The 21325-nt window shown below is 34.0% G+C and overlaps 1 protein-coding gene across 4 annotated transcripts in view; it reads left to right on the top strand.

The window, feature by feature from the left end:
• The window catches only part of cnksr2b (connector enhancer of kinase suppressor of Ras 2b), a 57024-nt gene that overhangs the window by 2369 nt on the left and 33330 nt on the right, over positions 1–21325 (top strand). For all 4 annotated transcript variants that reach the window (XM_051093317.1, XM_051093321.1, XM_051093319.1 and 1 more), the window contains one exon: positions 16797–16960. In XM_051093317.1, the coding sequence (XP_050949274.1) occupies positions 16797–16960 (164 nt within the window). The remainder of the gene's footprint in view (positions 1–16796; positions 16961–21325) is intronic.

Genomic DNA, 21325 nt, shown 5'->3' on the forward strand with positions numbered 1-21325 from the left:
GAGAAACGTCACAAGCTGTCATGCAATTAAGATGTGGTCTTTCTTATACTGAGCCTAAAGCAATGGTTGTTATTAACAGATGTTGATATCGTCAATACACGTGAAAGGATTAAGATATTAGAATTCGATTCAAAATGATATCAATGAATGAAGTTGGTTGAGTAGTCACGTCATCTCATCAAACAGAATGTATAGTGACGGGTCACGTGGAGGCAGAGTGATCAGCTGGGATCCCTCCGGCAGCCAAAGGCTCAATGGACCCTCCATGGTCACTTAAAGTTCACGAAAATGGGTCTTTTCATGAACATTGGCTAATGAACACTATGTTGCAAATAACATACCACTGTAATAATGTAAGAAACATACACTGTAACATAAACACACCTATTGCGTAAATGGTAACACGAATAAATAAAATAAATATTTAAATAGTACACAGTATAACTAAATACTCGATTATTTTACAGTTTGACTATTTTATTTTAGTTTTCACTGCAAAATATGTATTTTTACATACAAAATATACACTGTAAAAACAAGTTTTTTGAAGTTATAAATAAAACAGTTATTTCAATATGTTTTTTAAAAAAATACTATTTCCTATTACTATTAACTTCAAATTTTCATGTTTATTTCTGTGTGTTACTTGCTGTTTACTTGCAGTTTCTGAGAGAAGATTATTTCTATGTTAAATTATATTCAGCCTGTAATGATTAGAGTGTTTTATGGTAAAATAATAAATATTGTCCCTTTTATATATATATATATATATATATATATATATATATAGGTTTTCACTGCAAAATAATATGTATTTTTCACATACAAAATATACACTGTAAAAAACATACATACACACTGTAAAAACATATTTTTTGAAGTTACAAATACAACAATTATTTGAGTATGTTTTACAAGAAAATACTATTTCCTATTACTATTTACTTCAAAATGTCATGTTAATTTCAATGTTACTTGGTGTTTACTTTCTGAGAGAAAATTATTTCTATCCCAAATTTTATTCAGTGTATAACGATTAGAGTATTTTATGGTAAAATAATAAATAATAAATGTTGTCCTGCTTTAAAAAAAAAAATAATAATAAGTAAATAAATAAAAAATTATATATATATATAGTTTAGTTTTCAGTATTTTAGTATTATTTTGCGGTTCACTGCAAAATAATAATAAATTATTTTAGTATGTTTTAAAAGAAAATACTATTTCCTATTACTATTAACTTCAAAATGTCATGTTTATTTCAGTGTGTTACTTGCTGTTTACTTGCAATTTCTGAGAGAAAATTATTTCTATCCAAAATTATATTCAGTGTATAATGTAATGATTTACATGTTTTTTTTTTTATGGTAAAATTACAAATATTGTCCTGTTTATCAAACATAATAGATAGAAACACAGATAGATAGATAGAGAGATAGGTAGATATATTTGACTTATTTTATTTTAGTTTTCACTGCAAAATAACGGCATATTTTTTATATACAAAATATACACTGTAAAAACATAAATAAAACAATTATTTTAGTATGTTTTAAAAGTGTTACTTTTTTGTCAATGTTACTTGCTGTTTACTTGCAGTTTTTGAAAGAAGATTATTTCTATCCCAAATTTTGGTCACTGTATAGTGTTCAGTGTGTATTTTATAGGGGAAAAATATTGTCCTGTTTATCAGATATACAGGAAATAGTATTAAACTTACTAAAATAATTGTTTTATTTATAACTTACAAAAATGTTTTTACAGTGTAAATTTTGTATGTAAAAATACACATTATTTTGCAGTGAAAACTAAAATAAAATAATGCATATGTATATATATTATACATGTGACTGTTTTTAAAGTGTGAATTTTATGGTATTTTATGTTTAATTTATTACTATTTTATTATTATTTGTTTTTTTATGTTCCATAATGCAGCCTTTTCTGGCCAACAAAAAAGCCAGCTTCGACAGACAGAAATAGACATGTCAAGAAAGCATCCACATTTATTTTATTTTATGTCCCGTTCCCTGACAATATGAGAGGGCCATGAAAGGCAGTCCAGTGATCTCTTTATTAGAATTTGGTTATACAACATTAAACACAGTCATACTGTCCCTTGATTTTGTGATTGGGAAATGGTTTCATTATGGAGCAGGTACATTAGGCTTATTACAACACTAAATGCCTTTGGCATTAGATAAGACGAAGCCCTTCGAGAAAGATCATTTGGGTGTAATTGGGCTGGTTTATTTAGCTCAGGAGTTCTAGATGAAGTGAGAAAAGAGACGAAGACAGTCATTTGTAATTCAAATGAGGAAAATGTTCCACTTGGCTGAATGTTTTGCCTTTAAGTAATTATGTTTTTGAAAAACGTAGATCAGCATCTCCATCTCATTCCTCCCTGTGAGGAATTCGGTCCACAATGTGTACGCTTGTGCGAGAATATGACTGCAGGTGTGCTTTTCAGCCATAACCAGCTTCAGTAAACGAACAACACTGTGCACTTGTATGCTTGCACGTGTTATCTTGTTGTGTGGATGTCTTGGCTTGAGTTTTGTTTGTGTCAGATGGCGTGTGATGTGTTCGAGTGGGTAAATAAGGTGATGGCTCATATGGACGATAACAAACTGTGTACTTTACTGTGTTATTCGCTGATTTATTTTGCTCATACGCAGGAACATGGCTGATGCGCATTATGCATTGTGATAAAGAACTATTTAAAGTACAAACATCCTTATATTAGGGCAAATCTAAACTGTTAAGGAAGGATAAGCGAGATGCGAGATGAAAAGGCAGTGTGGGAATCATAAAGAATTACAGCGAGGCGGTGTTCCTCCCTAAGGGAATGCCAGAGAGGCTTTCTCATGCTGTTTGCACACTAAAAGCATGCTCACAAGTACACACCGTCTCTCTGTAAGTTAACCTCTCCTGAGGGTCGCAGAGAATTTTAAGAAGATTCAGACGTTTTCTTGTCGTGGCCAATGCTTTGCTTCTAAAAGCTGGAGAATTTTATTGGCATCTGTCTGTTATGTGCAGAAAGAAACCCCGCAAGCTGCTGTATCAGCTGCTGAGACACACTGAGGAACAGAAGATAACGTGTTTATGTGCATGTGTATCAGTGTAAGGCTGTGTTAAAGCCCCTATGGGCTGATGGTGTCTGTTTGTATCTGTGTGATCATTAGAGCCTTCTGATCAGCAGCATGCAATAATGCGCTCAATGTTTCGCACACAGATACTCAATCCTTGCACAACAAAAGATTTGGTTTACTCAGAAATGACAATTGACTGCTCTGTTTCATGTAATACTTTCACTGTACTTTTTTTTAGTATGGCTGGATGTTTACGTACATTTCATGATTCGATTTAAATTCACAAGTCAGCACATGTCGTCTTTTTTAAGGAAAAAATATGTGATAAGGTCACTTTCGCAGAATTTTGGTGAAATTTAGCCATCAAAAAGTCACGTTCAGTGAGTTTTGTGTTGGTCATCACTGCAAATTTGCGTAACCTACTTTACTGCGAAATTCCAAATCACACAGATTGAAATTATTGGAATTCGTCTGTGGAATTTCGCAGAGCAGTGATAAATGTGCCCGCAGCTTAAAGGAATAGTTCACCCAAAAATGATAGATTTTCAAGCCATCCTAGGTGTATATGACTTTATTCTTTTAGATGAATTCAGTCAGAGTTATGTCAAAAAATGTTCTTGCTCTTCCAAGCTTTTAATGGCAGTGAATGGGTGTTAAAGTCCAATAAAGTGCATCCGTCCATCATAAAAAGTACTCCACAGTCCACATGGCTCCATGGGGCTGACAAATGCCTTTTGAAGTGAATCGTTGCGCTTGTGTAAGAAAAATATCCATATTTACACGCGTTCAGGAGAGAATGGCGTTCCAGCAGATGACGGACGTAGGCGTAGCGTAAGCTAGAATATGCTAGTCTCGCATAAACCAAGGTATGTTTGCAGCAAAGGAAAATCTGTCTCCTCTTGGTTTATATCGAAAGCCTCTCATTAAAGGAGAACTCCACTTATCTAGCGAAATGATCGGTCATTTTGGTCAGAAAATAAAATTTTTGATACTTTCTAAGCACAAAAGCTTGTGTAGCACAGGCTCTGGGATGCACGTTCACGGCGCTACGTACTATTGAATCATGTCGAAAGGGCACGCGAAACATAGGGAGCATCGTGGACGCGCATCCCAGAGCCTGTGCTACACAAGCTTTTGTGTTTAAAAAGTATACAAATTTTTTAAAGCCTTTTGAAGCTGCATTTAAACTACATTTTGGAAGTTGAAAATCGGGGCACCAATGAAGTCTATTATATGGAGAAAAATCCTGAAATGCTTTCCTCAAAAAAACATAATTTCTTTATGACTGAAGACAGAAAGGCATGAACATCTTGGATGATAAAGGAGTGAGTAAATTATTTGTAAATTGTTGTTCTGGAAATGGAGTTCTCCTTTAATAGGCGTACGACAGTTAACGGAAGCTAAAGATTGCGGTTTATAAAATTTTAAGTATGGATATTTTTCTTACACAAATGCATCGATTCGCTTCAGAAGGCCTTTTTTAACCCCCCGGGGCCATGTGGAGTACTTTTTATGATAGATGGACGTACTTTATTTTGCTTCAAAATCTCAACACCCATTCACTGCCATTATAAAGCTTGGAAGAGCCAGGACATTTTTTAGTATAACTCTGATGTGTGTTCGTCTGAAAGAAGAAAGTCATATACATCTAGGATTGCTTGAGGGTGAGTAAATTATGGGGTAATTTTCATTTTTTGGTGAACTATCCCTTTAATCTTGTTAATTAAGTGAACCCTGTCAGTTGGTACATTACTATTATATTAAAGATTACAATTAACACAATTTTTATATTTTATAGTTTATAGTTATTTTGTTGTAATACCCTTGTTTGTTTTTTAAATATACGTGTTTAAATGATAGCTATCATAACAACTGGATTTTATGACAAATTTATTTAAACATGCATTAAGTAAAATCAGGGTTTTTTTGGTCATTTTTGGAGCTTGACTTTGGAGCACTTGGTCACCATTCACTTTCATTATATGCAAAATAGCAGCGTGAGTGTTCTGCCAATGTTCTCTTTTTGTGTTCTACAGAAGATATGACATTTGGAATGGCATCAGAATGAATAAATGGTGACAAAATAATTAGTAACGATCCTTTAGCAGCATTTATTTAGCTAACACAGTGTGCAGCATGCAGTACAGTACACCTGTGATCAGTGTGCATGGGTATATGCTGCCCACGTAGCCTCACTGAGCCACACACAATGGCATAAATATGTAGACTAGGACTGCAATCATTTTGCTTGTCTGTGTCTCAGGATTATGTGCTGTAGCCTATATAAAAGTGCCTTTTTTCAGAACAATCTTTATATATTTGATTTCTACCTAGATGTACAGCCCTAGCAGCAAACCATATTTCCATGTATGTAAGCTATGCATGTTGGGCGTGGTTTTGGTGTGGCTTGCATGTTTGACATCCTTGTAATATATTTGAAGGCACATGCTGATTACAGTTAGTTTTATTTTAGCTGGCATATGGATACTATTAAAAGTATAAGAAATATCTGACCAGAAGCAACTGTTGTCATGCACACTCTTCTGCTAAACAATGCCGATACTCATGCCCTGCTTTAAGACCCAAACTGTAACTGGTTTTATGATGGTAATGTGTAAACAATTAGCAAAATTAGTGGTACAAACAACAAAACAAAACTGTAAGCTGTTGTTGCCAACAATTCAGTTTCACAGTAATCGTTTCCATCTTTAACTTATATAATACTATGTATAATACACATTTAGTAATCATTACAGATACAGTAGGTATAATGCACCAACCTACCTGAGCTACTAGAAACTGCTTTGCATTTTAAAATGTACTGAAAACATTTATTATAATTAGTGCTGTCAAACTGATAAATCAAAAATCGCTTTCAAAATAAAAGTTTGTTTATATAATATATGTGTATGTACTGTTTATATTTCTATGTATATATAAATATGCACACATACATGTATATATTTAAGAAATATATGTAATATATATTTATATAATATAAATCATATATAAATATATTTTAGTGCTGCCAAATGATTTGCGATTAATCGCATCCAAAATAAAAGTTTGTGTTTACATAATATATGTGGTTATACTGTGTATATTTATTGTGTTATAATATAAAATGCACACACATACAGTATAAATTTTTTTAAATACTGACATGTATTTACATTTCTATATTTATATGAATATAATCTATATTATATATAAATATTTATAATATATAACAAAACTTATTTTTCTCAAATATATACATGCACGTGTATTTATATACACTACTGTTCAAAAGTTTGGGGTCAGTACATTTTTATTGTCTTTTTTTTTTTAAGAAATTAATACTTTTATTCACCAAGGATGTATTAAGTTAATAATTAAAAGTTTATTAAAAGTTAATAATAAATAATTTACATTGTTATAAAATATTTATATTTTGAATAAACACTGTACTTTTTAAACTTGTTATTCATGAAAGAATCCTGAAAAAAAAAATTACAGGTTCCAAAAAATATTTGGCAGCACAACTGTTGATATTATCCAACATTGATCATTCTAATAATAAATCCGCATATTAGAATGATTTCTGAAGGATCATGTGACACTTAAGACTGGAGTAACAGCTGATAAAAATTCAGCTTTTCATCACAGGAATAAATTCTATTTTAAAGTATGTTAAAATAAAAAACATTATTTTATATTGTAAAAACATTTTGCAATATTACTGTTTTTCTTTCTATATTTTTAATCAAATAAATGCAGCCTTGATGAGCATAAGAGACTTTTTTTAAAGACTATTACAAGTCTTACTGACCCCAAACTTTTGAACGGTAGTGTATACATAATAAATATACACAGTACACACACATATTATGTAAACGTTTGTAAACGTTTTATTATACGATATATATGATACGATTAATTGTGATTAATCACAGAAAGTCATTTCACAGAATAAAAAAGTTCATAAGTTTAAATCATAAACATAATTATTGCTACTAATAATTATTATTATTAGAAACATGTGTAAACCATGTACAATGGTCAGAGACATGACAATAAAATGTGTAAATATTACTGTAAATGTAACGTAAAACACCTAATGTACATAAAAAATGAGAAGAAATGTATTGCTTTTTTAAAACAGTGATGCATTTGGATGTTATTATTATTATTATTATTATTATTAGTATTATTATTATTATTATTATTATTATTTTGTAAATTATAAGATAAATTGTAAAACAGGAGTCAGTTTGGAGTCAGTACGATTTTGAAATAAATTAATATTTTTATTCATCAAGGGTGCATTAAATTGATCAAAAGTGACAGTGAAGATATGTATAATGTTACAGATGTTTCTATTTCAAATAAACACTCTTCTTTTGAACTTTATATTCATCAAAGAATCCTGAAAAAAATATCATTTTCCACAAAAACATTAAGCAGAACCTTCAGTGCTGCTTAATAGAGTAATGGCTATTAAAATTGCAGTTTTGTCATCACAGGAATAAATTACATATTTTAAAAAATACAAAAAATAGAAAATAGTTATTTAAAATTGTAATATTTTACTGTATGTTTTGATTAAATAAATGCAGACTTGGTGAATATAAGAGACTCAAAAAATATTGAATGGTAAACTAGCCAATAATAATTTTCGCTGTACATAATTATTGACAAATGTATTATATGTGATGGTTTTTCAGTCAGTGGCTTCACAGGCTGCAAGCAACAAGCAGAACAATTTTTGTTTTAATTGTTTGACTTCATTTGGCCTGTATAATGAAGGAGAAATCACTGGTGGAAGTGAGGGGTTAATGGGATCAGGTCATGTTGTGGTTTGGATGCAAATCACATGTCAACCAAGTGGGTGCTTTGTCCCTAATGTGTCAAGAGCATGTGCGCTACCGCTGCACTGCTTTCTAGCAAAACATTTGTTCTGTATACTAACTGTTACAGTTCTGAATATTTTTATATTCATATTCTCTGTATAAATCCATGATATACACACTGTTTCCTGTTCCCATATTCAGGTTTCCGTGCATACTGCGATTATCATGTTGCAGCTATAACATTAGCATACGGTTCAGTGGTGATGCCCCTAGGTGATGCCACTGAGGGCCAGACAACAGCCTTCCCAGCACAGAAGAGCCCTGTGACCTTCCCTCAGTGCTCTTTTTTTTCCTGCCCCCCCTCAATGCTTCCTGTGACTCACTCTTATGCCCCCCTCTGAGTGGTGCCATGGGCGTTATGAGCAGAATAATAGCAGCAAATCCAATAAAACAGCGCACAATGAAGCTCAAATGTAGCCTTGATTAAATGCATGTTGTATTAATCTATTTAACTAAACAGTTCAACAGGATTTCACACCTATCGACCAAACACAGCCTGTTATGCTGTTTGGCGACAGACACTGTAAAATAACTACAGTAGCTGTGTGTAGCAGTGTGCAAATATCAGACAGATTCCTGCATAAAACCCCAGAGAAATTACATTATATGTATTGAAATGGGATAACAGCGTGTTGTCAGTATGGATAGTTCACCCCAAAAATAAAATTCTGTCAACATTTACTTCCTCTCATGTAGTTCCAAACCTGTAGTACTTTCTTTTGGAGAATTTAACAACATATGGTCACTCAGGTTGTTTTTTTAGTTGGATGAATCAATAAATTGGTTGATTCATTTCACAAAATCAGTCCGAATTATTAATTCAGGAATTAGAGTGATCTTATTCTTGATTCAAGTGATCTGGTTGCAGTGGCTAACAGCTCATGGCTTCAGAAAACTTTACATTTTGTGTCATACTAATAAAAGAATCTCCATTCCAGTGTTATTTTAATATCATTGAGATGCTAGTTTTATTGATATTCTAAATTTGTTTTTATTTTACTTTTTATTAAGGTTATATTAATTTATTGGGTGTTTTGTCATTTTTAGCATTTTATTATTATTATTATTATTTATTTATTTATTTATCATTATTTATTTTTTAGGATTAGTTATTTTAGTACATCAAGTTAAACTAAATTAATATGAGTAATGTTGCCTTGCAGCTAAGTAATAAAAAATGCTATTTTATTCTGTTAACTTTTTTTTTTTTCAAGTAAAATTTAGATTAGGGAACACTATTCACTAGAGCTGCAAAAATATATATTTCTCGATTGTAATCGATTCTCATTTTAACGAAACTATGTCTATGCTATATCTAAAGTCCCAAGAATCAATTAGTCTGTTTCAGTTAATGAAATGAACATTGTAGCCCCGCCTCCTATCCAATAAATCGCAGTTAGCTTTGTGCTTGGTTCCTTATGATAAAAAAGTCTCAGATTTAATTTTATTACAATAATCAAACAATAAATGCCCTTTTGGCACTGTTTAATGTGGAGTGACAAATCACTGTAGTGCCGAAATAAAAATTAACAAACATACAAGGTATGTTACAAGTGAGAGTACAACTTACCCGAAATCCATATCCTGTCTCATGTAATCAGTGTTTCTACTGCAGAAAGACATAAGAATAATAACTTGTAAACAATATGTCACATAAACTCACATTTACATAAGGTGACCATATTTTAGTTTTCAGAAAAGAGGACAGTGGGGGCAAGATGGGGATGAGGGGGGTTGAAATGTAGCACAATGACCATATCCCATATCAGAACTCAAAATATGTATTTTCCATATCTAAAAAATATATTTTTTAGCACAACCACTCTTATGCAGACTGATCATAAACACAGCTAAAGGCTTCCTACCAGCGGCCATCCTTCACAAAACTTAACATCTTGCACAGTTTTACCACAGGAAGAATGCAAAATGTTTTAATACAAGCATTTCAGTCAAATGTCATTTATGCAGTATTTCAAACATTTAACCCACGGGAGAAAAACAACCTGCCGCAGTAGTTTAAAAGTAGCCCAATTTTGTGTGAAAAATGCGGATTTGGCAACCCTGCATTCAACAAGCTGCAGGAGGCAAATTTGACTGATATCACAGGTCAAGCGTAAGGAGAGATGACTGACAGACCATGCTGGAGGATTTGCTGCTAAGCAGATAATGAGCTTATTGAAAAATATCTTATCTTGTAAGATGTGCTCCCTTATACAGAGTGCGTGTCATCACAAAATCGAAAGTGAAAGTGAACAGCAAGTGTTCATTCAAAAAAGATTTAAATGCTCTGCATATGATAGCAGCTCCCTGATGTGCAAAAATTATATGCAATATTAGAATGTTTGCGTGAGCGGGTGGTAATAGTCAAATTCAGCGGGAGTGGGGTTAAGAAAACAGTCCCGCACAGAGTTTTGATACAAAAATGCACACAATGAACGCCTCCTGTAGAAAGAAAAAGCCAAATCGCATTTAAACTGCATTTTTAAGTTCAATATCGGGGCACCACTGAAGTACATTATATGGAAAAAAATCTTGAAATGCTTTCTTCAAAAACCATAATTTCTTTATGACTGAAGACAAAAAGGCATGAACATCTTGGATGACAAGGGGGTGAGTAAATGATTTGTAAATTGCTGTTCTGGAAGTGGAGTTCTCCTTTAACCCTTTAACTGTCACCGTCCACTCTGTAGGACGTTTACTTCACCATATTACAAATAAATCCTAATCTAATCGTGACAGACTATACATCATTGGAAAGGTCTGAGACTCCTATATAGATATATTACCACTGTTTTGTGTTTCAAATTATGTAGGAAAAGTAATAGATTAGTTTATGACAAGAGTGCACCTCAAACATCTACACCTTTGTGACCTTTGTCACAAAAAGACTTTCGTTGTTGCCTTTTTCCTTATCACGCAATAGAAATCTTAAGAAACTATATATCAACTGAAAACTTAAAATCTCAAAATACATCCTTTGAATACCATTTTAAAATCAGACATTGCATTACCATGGAAATTGTACATCAAAATCATATTACAAAATGTTTTCGTTCATGAGTTATAAAAATATAATATAATATAAATATATGTAATTTATATAAATATAAACTTTTGTGCATTTTCATATCTATGTTAATGATAGGGAGTGACAGTTAAAGTGTTAATGTACTTCTAAATACGTTGTTCTGCTAATTTATGCTGTCTAAACCACGGGAAAACAGTGTGGAAGCTGCTAAATCATATAGAGAGGGACTTAAAAAACAGGAAAAGGTGCAATATTTTAACAAACTAAAGTTAAAAGGTGGAAAAATATTTACGAGCAGTAATAATTAAGATATTAGCCTAATATTTCACCTACCTGACTGGAAATGATAAGAACAAACACAAATGTTGTAAAAATTCTTGCCCTGGAAATCCTGGTTCAGTTTTGCCAACCACAAACGCCTTTTGTTCCTCAGACAGTTTTTTGCACTCTTCTTGATTTGTTATAATTTTTGGCAGTTTATAGTACTCCAAATGTTTTTCCTGGTCCGACCAATTAGTACAGCCCAAAACATGACAATAATTGACCATTTTCAGCAGCAATAATAAGCAAAATATGCATGTTTCATTCGGTTCAGTAGCATTGTTTACGTTCATTTCCACCAATATGGTCGATTAATGACGCGTTGTAAAAACACTCTATATTAATGTAGTATGAATCAGAATCTTTTACCTATATAACTCTCTATATCTCTATATAACTAAAGCATTCATTGCATAGAGAGTTACAAAGCTCCTGATCCCTCTTTCGGTTCTGGGCCACACTGTTTGCCAGATGATGGATTCAGGACAGTTTAGAGGTTTTCAGGTCATGGCTGAAGTGGACCAGCTTTTAAGCCGCTTTAGTCAACATACTGTAAAGCTACGATCAGATTTTCAGTACAACTTTCTCTCATTACTCACTCATTCCTTAACCTACTTACACTCTCAACCTCTCGCTGCATCTTCCTCCGTTCTGACTGTTGGCCGACCACCCGCCTCGCTTGACAGAGATTAATGGTCCCAGATGAACGTGCGGTGCTCTTCTTTGTAGTATTTAACACAACTTAGCCACAGCGGCTGCAATTAACAGCAGATTAATGTCCTCCTAATCAATGAGTTGACTGTTTGTGTACACTGGCGCTGTGTGAGCTGGACTGTCTCGCTCAGCCGCAGGAAGAGCAACACAAGCAACTGCTAAAAAGACCTTTGGTTTTATGTTGCTATTTCTAATTATTAGGGAAGTTCTTCTGAAAAAAAAAGCCTTTCCTTTCCTGACTTGTTTCTGTTGTGAATCTGTCATAGTGAAATATATATCACATTGCTACTCAGTAGAGCTATTGAGAGTTATAATAATAATATTCCTATAATGTTTCATTAGCATTACAATGCAAACGGCACACAAAAGCTGAAATCTCTGAATAGTCTATTGATGTACGTATTAGATGTTTCCTTATTTATTTATTTATTTGTCTATTCAAACATAAGTCTCACATATAAGCTTTTCATCTCACTGCCAGTTTTGTCTTGGTAATGAAGTCCTTCTCAAACGCTCTCGCCATCCCTATACTGTCTCTATAGCAACGTACAGCGACAAACGTGATGATTTCTTTCATTTGGAAGGAGTTTAGATAGGCTTGGTAAAGAAGCGGATTTGTTAAGCCCTCAAATTGCATGCAAAGCCGTGAAACGCTCGCTTTCAGCAGTTTTGAATCTTGCCGGTATCTGAACTTTCTCCTCACGGTCCATTAGATGTATGCAACAGCGAGATGAATATCAGGGATTTGATGAAAGGGATATATTACATGCTCTGCAGCCTTGTCTTTTGTTGTGAAATGAGCATGCAGATAATAATATAAAAGAGTCTGAAAAGTCATAGAGGAGAAAACGCAAGTCTATGAGGGAATTTAAGGGAGGTGGAGAGGAAATGAATAGCACTGAGGACAGAAGGAGGGAGTTGGGAGGAAGTAAAAGGTCCTGCATAGCATTTTCTGTGTAACTGATCACATACACACACATACCAGAATGAAAATTTCCTGATAATTTACTCACCCCCATGTCATCCAAGATGTTCATGTCTTTCTGTCTTCAGTTGCAAAAAAATTTTTTTGTTGTTTTTGAGGAAAACATTCCAGGATTTTTCTCCATAAAGTGGAGTTCAGTGGTGGCCAACGGGTTGAAGGTCCAAATTGCAGTTTCAATGCAACTACATGATCCCAGCCAAGGAATGAGGGTCTTATCTAGCGAAACGATCAGTCATTTTCTGTCAAAAATAAACACAAATGCTCGTATTGTGCCTACGTCACTTGTGCATGTTTACGTAATGCGTGAAGTCGAGCTAGTGCAAGATGAGCATTTGTGGTTAAAAAGTATATAAATTTGAATTTTTCTTAGAAAATGACTGATCGTTTTTACTCTTATTTCTTAGCTGGGATAATGTAGAGCTCTTTGAAGCTGGAGAAAAATCCTGGAATGTTTTCCTCAAAAACCTTAATTTCTTTTCGACTGAAGAAAGAAAGATATCTTGGAAGACATGGGAATGAGTAAATTATAAGAAAATTTTCATTCTGGAAGTGAACTTCTCCTTTAATAAAAATACGTAAAACCTACAAAGTAAAATTAAAAACTACAACAACAACAAAGGAATTAATACGATTTAGGAGCCAAATTATAAGATTTTAAGGTTTTTTTTATTTTTATTTAGCATTATTTGATTTATTACACATTTTGTATTTTTTATTTACACTCGTGTAAAAGTGAGTTAGTTGTGAACCCAATATTTGAATTACTGAGGGAATACTATTCAAGCCATTAAAGCAGAAATCCACTTCCAGAACAATAATTTACATATAATGTACTCACCCCTTTGTCATCCAAGATGTTCATGTGTCAGTCTTTCTTCAGTCGTAAAGAAATTATGTTTTTTGAGGAAAACATTTCAGCATTTTTCTCCATATAATGGACTGATATGGTGCCTCGATTTTTAACTTTCAAAATGCAGTTTAAATGCAGCTTCAAACGATCCCAAATGTGGTTGTAAACAATCCCAGCCGAGAAAGAAGAGTCTTATCTAGCATAACGATCGGTTATTTTTATAAAAATAATACAATTTATATACTTTTTAATGTCAAACGCTCGTCTTGTCTTACTCTGCCTGACTCTGTTTGTTCCTGTTCATGACAGTTAGGGTATGTCGAAAAATTTCCATCTCATGTTCTCCCTCAGCTTCAAAATCTTGTTGGCTTTGCAAAGAATGGGTGGGAACGTCTGCAGCAATGTAGGATGATTTTGAAATGATTTTTGAAGTTGAGGGAGAAAATTTGATCTGAAAATACGATCTTTTTTGACATACCCTAACTGTCTTGAACCAGAATACACAGAGTTCAGGGAGAGCGAGACAAGACGAGCGTTTGAGATTAAAAAATATTTCAATTGTATTTTATTTTTATCTAAATAACTGATCGTTTCCCTAGATAAGACCCTTCTTCCTTAGCCGGGATCATTTACAACCACTTTGGGATCGTTTAAAGCCGCATTTAAACTGCATTTTGGAAGTTCAGAATCAGGGCACCATCTCAGTCCATTATATGGAGAAAAATGTTGAAATGTTTTCCTCAAAAAACATAATTTCTTTACGACTGAAGAAAGAAAGACATGATCATCTTGGATGTCAATGGGGTGAGTACATTATATGTGAATCTTTGTTTTGGAAGTGGACTTCTCCTTTTAATGAACCCAGTATGACTCACTGACTGAGTGAATCTGATTCAAATCACTAGCTCATAAGCAAATTTGAGGCTTTTTATGAATGTTTTTATCTGACTCATGAAAAATGGTTCATAAAAGTATTTTGTTTGTTTCGGACATTAGGTTTGTTGAAATGCTGATGCATGCTAGTAAACGGAACTGTGTGTGGATGCTTTCAATTTTTTATATATATATATATGTATATATATATATATATATTTGTTTTTGTCATGATTATTTTAAGTCTGTAGTTCTAAGAATGTTTGGTTTACACTATATGTGAATAACTACCTTCTTCCTTGTACATAAATTATCTCAAAACAGCATAATACTTTTGGTTCAGCTGATCGTGTGAAACAGTTTCTGTTTCTCTTCTATAAATATATGATGTATTGTGTGAATCTGTGGGAGAAGAAAACAATTGCAAAGGATCAGTATAGAAGGGTAGGGGGCACGGGGGAGGCATGTGTTTCCCAGACAACAGCTAGCTCTTGCCAAACAGGTCTTCCCTTATTAGTGACAATAGTGCTTGAAGTCCACTGACGTCTGTTCATGACAGCAAAGCGTTTCAAAGTTGTGTGTCTCCGTCTGTGCCCGTCCACAAAATGAGGCCTGTTTAAACAGCTGTGTGCCAAGACCTTCACAATCCCTCACTACTGTCCTAGAGAGCTTTTTCATATGTGCTGTACACGCTCATTTGTGAGGCACCACATAAACATGCAATCGACTCCCACACTCCTATGTTGGGAGACATATACGGCTGTGGTTGCTTATAATCTCTGTTACTCATCTGATACTCATAGTAGATTAACCAAGCTGTGCTGTAAATGAATACATAGTATCCAAGATGCTCTGAATGATACGACGGCGTTTTAGTGCCACCTTAAAAAATAAAAAAAAAATCTAAGATTACGAGATTAAACTCGTAATATTTCGAGAATAAACTCGAAACTACGAGAATAAAGTCGAAATGTTACGAGAATAAAGTCGAAATGTTACGAGAATAAAGTCGAAATGTTACGAGAAAAAAAGTCGAAATATTTCGAGAATAAACTCGTAGTAATACGAGATTAAAATCGTAGTATTTTGAGAAATAATGTCAAAATTAGGAAAAGAAAGTCGTATTTTACGTGAATGTATTGTACGCTTCCACCCACAACACAAACCGACTGAAGCTGTCAATGCAACCATTAATTGCAATGCCGTACGGCTTGAGTTTATCATATGAATCCATATGCCACAATGCGCGGACCCCGGCTGAAGTACTGGCGAAGCCGTTTTTCTACTGTCGTGCCGAACGGTTCTTAAAACGCTGTCCGTCTCCGTTGGCATGCATATCCCCTCAGCATTTGTTGGTAACCTTATACCTGTCGTCGCCTTTTGTTTATTTTATTTTTTGCGTTGTTTGTAGTTGTGTCCTTTTTTTCTGTTATTTAACAAAGTCCCAAAAACAGAAACATCTGATCATCATCCATATCTCTGTTTATATTACAATTGCGTTACCAAGGCAACGACTGACACATTTGTGTTTACATTCCAAAGAGTTCCGTTATCAGCACCACAGTGGAAAATGAAGCCGTATCCGTGCTGACTGGCCCGGATCGGCACGGATCGGCACGGAACGGAACGGTTAAGCGAAGAGAACGGTTCGGCCCGATAGTGGAAAAGCGGCTAAAGTCTCTTGAGAAACAACATCCTGTTCGAATAGCACACAGATGTAACCACCGATATCCGTGGAGTCGACCACTGGTCGCCATTTCAGACTGCACAAAAGAGGCAATTTCGGAGAATAAAGTCGAAATGTTACGAGAATAAAGTCGAAATGTTACGAGAAAAAAATCGAAATATTTCGACTTTTTTCTCGTAACATTTCGACTTTATTCTCGTAACATTTCGACTTTATTCTCGTAGTTTCGAGTTTATTCTCGAAATATTACGAGATTAATCTCGTAATCTTAGATTTTTTTTTTTTTTAAGGTGGCACTAAAACGCCGTCGTAGAATGATGTCTTCATTTTGCTGTGTGTTTTTTTTTTTTTAAGGTTTGGATGACTGTCTGCAGCAGTATATTAAGAACTTTGAGCAGGAAAAGGTGGGCGGTGAACAGCTGTTGAGAATCACCCATCAGGAGCTCGAGGATCTTGGCGTTTCCCGAATCGGGCACCAGGAACTCATTCTGGAGGCTGTGGACCTGCTTTGCGCCCTGGTGAGCACATACGCAAACACACACAGGTGCATTGTGTTCTCACCAAACACAACAAGTTCTGTAGCATCTTTTTGAAAAACAGTTTTGTTTAAAGGGATAGTTCACCCAAAAATGAAAATTACCCCATGATTTATTCACCCTCAAGCCATCCTAAGTGTATATGACTTTCTTATTTCCGACAAATACAATCAGAGTTATAGTAATAAATGTCCTGGCTCTTCTAAGCTTTATAATGGCGGTGAATGGCTGTTGAGATTTTGAAGCTGAATAAAGTGCATCGATCCATCATAAAAAGTACGCCACATGGCTCCAGGAGGCTATTAAAGGTCTGCTAAAGTGAATCGATTCATTTGTGTAAGAAAAGTATCCGTATTAAACTTTAGAAACCATAATCTCTAGCTTTTGCTAACTGGAGAGAATGATGTTCCAGTGGATGACATAGGATGTAGCGAGAATATGCTTTTGTTTACAGCAAAGGAAAACCAGTCTCCTCTTGGCTTAGATAGAAATCCTTGTTTTTTATGATGGGTGGATGCAGTTTTTTTGGCTTCAAAATCTTAACCCCTCTTCACTGCCATTATAAAGCTCGGAAGAGCCAGGATGTTTTTTTAATGTAACTCCGACTGTATTAGTCTGAAAGTAAAAAGTCATAAAAAACCCAGGATAGCTTGAGGGTGAGTAGATCATGGGGTCATTTTTATTTTTGGGTGAAGAGCACATATAAACAAGTTGTACATATGAAACATCTGCCTGAATCCCTTATTTGCTTTCCCTTAAAAAGAAAATCCTGTCATGGCACATAATCGAGTGTAAAATAAAATAAAATGAAATGAAATACAAACAAAGTGATAAATAAACCAGAAAAAAAACATACACATACATACATACATACACATAAGCATACAGTTTAGGTCAAAAGTTTACATCCCCCTTTTCAGAATGTGCAAAATGTAGTTTTTTTTACCAAAATAAAAGGGATCATACAAAATGCATGTTATTGTTCATTTAGTACTGACCTGAATAAGATATTTCACATAAAAGACGTTAACATATAATCCATAAGAGAAAATAATAGCTGAATTTATAAAAATGACCCCATTCAAAAGTTTACATACAATTGATTCCTAATACTGTTGTTACCTGAATGATCCACAGCTGTGTTTTTTTTGTTTGTGATAGTTGTTTATGAGTCCCTTGTTTGTCTTGAACAGTTAAACTTTCTGCTGTTCTTCAGAAAAATCCTTCAGGTCCCACAAATTATTTGGTTTTCAGCATTGTTGTGTATTTGAACCCTTTCCAACAATGACTGTATGATTTTGAGATCCATCTTTTCATACTGAGGACAACTGAGGGACTCATATGTAACTATTACAGAAGGTTCAAATCAGGGCAGTATTAAATGAAAAAAATATAATATTTAGGCAAAATAAGAAAAATGTACACATCTCCATTCTGTTCAAAAGTTTTCACCCCCAGCTCTTAATGCAACGTTTTGCCTTCTGAAGCAACAATTAGTGTTTGAATCTTATGTAATAGTTTCATATGAGTCCCTCAGTTGTCCTCAGTGTGAAAAGATGGATCTCAAAATCATACAGTCATTGTTGGAAAGGGTTCAAATACACAAAAATGCTGGAAAACCAAATAATTTGTGAGACCTGAAGAATTTTTCTGAAGAACAGCAGGCAGTTTAACTGTTCAGGACAAACAAGGGACTCATAAACAACTATCACTAAACAGAAAAACACAGCTGTGGATCATTCAGGTAACAACAGTATTAGGAATCAAATGTATGTAAACTTTTGAAATTTACCTACTATTTTCTCTTGTGTACTATATGTAAACATCTTTTGTGTGAAATATCTTATTCAGGTCAGTTCTAAATAAAAAACAACATGCATTTTGTATGATCCATCTTACTTTGGTAAAATACTTAAACATTTTGTAGATTCTGAAAGGGGGATGTAAACTTTTGACCTTAACTGTATAAAAAGTTTAGCAATTTAGCACAATATTTGAGGTTTCATGTCCTCTATTGTACATACTGTCGTATTAAAATACCCAAATTGATCAAGTACTATATGTTTCTCTTTATTCCTGAAACACCTGACTGTATTTTCCCATGCTGTATGTATGTTTATGGTAATTGCATCCTGCGCAATTAATAATAGCCAAAACAAACACTTTAAATCCTTGAAAATCCCTTGGATTATCCCTTCATTTCCCACTGTCATCCTGCACACAATTTCCAGGCAGTTCTGACGGGGTACAAGAGAAATAAGGACGCCAGTGCAGAAGGAGGGAAAGAGAGGCGGAGCAACTGAAAGATTGTGTGGGCAGAGTGGGTAGAAAACTGGCAGCAGTTGGGCGAGAGAAGGATAACAAATTAAAACAGGAGAGAAAGGCTCAGAGGGAGAGCGAAGAAAAGTGTGAGAGAAGGAACACAGTAGTCCTAAACGGATGAAGGAAGAGGGGAGAAAAAGGAGGGTGAATGGGGTATGTTAGCCAAGACATTCGCAAACTGGCCCCCCGTATTCTTCTTTTTTTTTGTTCCCACCATTTGTTATGTCATGTGCTTAAGCCCAGCTAGTGCCTGAAAGCCTCTTATGTAATGCTTCTCTGGGTTTGTCCAACATGGAGCCCTGCTGCATTAAATATGATTACTCATCTATCCCTCATGCTGGTTCTATTGTAAGACAAACCCCCTCTGGCTTTTGTGTGCAGCAAGGCATTCTGGGAGAGCCGTACTGTGGTGTCACAGGACATGACTGTAAGGGATATCGGGAAGAGGGGTTTGGCCATGATTCATACACTGCCTACTAACAGGCCAATACCAGCAGTGATCTATGCTTAATGTAGATCTTACTTATGCTTATCCACATGCTGTTTTTATTCATATCAACATACCAAAAAAATAATCTGAAATCTTGCAGAAATATAGTAATATTATCCATTTATGTATGAAATGTGTTTGTAAAATTGCTGTGAGTAGACATGCATTAAAATTAACTATTGAGGGCAAAATGTAAAAAAGTGGTGAAAAACACAGCCAAGACCCCAACAAATGTTAGCCTAAAATCTTGAAAATTAATAGATCGATACATTTATTAGTATGTACTGTTAAAACGTCTGGGATTTTAAAAAAGAAATTAATAGTTTTATTTAACAAGAATGCGTTAAATAGATCAAAGGTAACAGTAAAGACATTTATAATAATACAAAAAAATCTATTTTGCATAAATGCTGTGACACAAAATGTTAAACAGCATAGCTGTTTTCAATATTGATATTAATAAGTTGTTTCTTGAGCAGCAAATCACCATATTAGAATGATTTCTGAAGGATCATGTGACACTGAAGACTGGAGTAATGATGCTGAAAATTAAGCTTTGCATTACAGGAATAAATTTCATTTAAAATATATTGCAAAAATAAAGAAATGATAGAAATTAATACTTTTATTTAGCAAGGATGCTTTAAATTGATCAAAAGTAATAATAAAGACATTTATAATGTTACAAAAGATTTCTATTTGAGATAAATGCTGTTCTTCTGAACTTTCAGTTCATCAAAGAAACCCGAACAAAATCTACTCAGATGTTTTCAATATAAAAATAATAAAAGCGTTTTTTGAGAAGCAAATCAAAATATTAGAATGATTCTGAAGGATCATAATGATGCTAAAATTTCAGCTTTGAAATCACTGGAATAAATTACATTTTAATATATATTCAAATAGAAAACTGTTATTTTAAATACTAAAAATATTTCACTGCTGTTTTTGCTGTACTTTGGAACAAATAAATGCAGGCTTGATGAGCAGAAGAGACTTTTTTTAAAGCATTAAAAATCTTACTGTTCAAAAACTTTTGACGGGTAGTGTATATATTTCTATAGCAAAGTACTTTTTCATTTAGACTACGGGTTAACATAGCGTGAGTTGTGTGTCTCGAAATGACTCTTTTCTCATTCTCCATTTTCTTTCCTCCATTATTTAAAACCACTCAAACTACTTTTTCCCAGTGAACTTGTGCTGTATCACAGAGTGCCTCTGACCTTCCCTTTACCCTAACTTTCTAACTTGCTAACCCAGTCCCTTTTCTTCTCTCCATTCGTTTCATTTACATTTACATGTATATTTAATCGTTCAGCGGATGCTTTTATCCAAAGCGACTTACAAATGTGGAACATCACTAGCGATTTGTCACACAAGAGCCAAAAATATATGCAGTACCACACTGCAGAGCTTCAACAGTAAGCTACAGTATACAGAAGCTGGAGTAGGAGAATTGAAAAGAGAGATTAAAAAGTTTATTTATAGGAAATGCCTTTTTTATTGTCATAGCTTAGCCATGCTTACAAAATTTT

Source organism: Labeo rohita, chromosome 21 (genome assembly GCF_022985175.1).
Source record: "Labeo rohita strain BAU-BD-2019 chromosome 21, IGBB_LRoh.1.0, whole genome shotgun sequence".
NCBI lineage: Eukaryota > Metazoa > Chordata > Actinopteri > Cypriniformes > Cyprinidae > Labeo > Labeo rohita.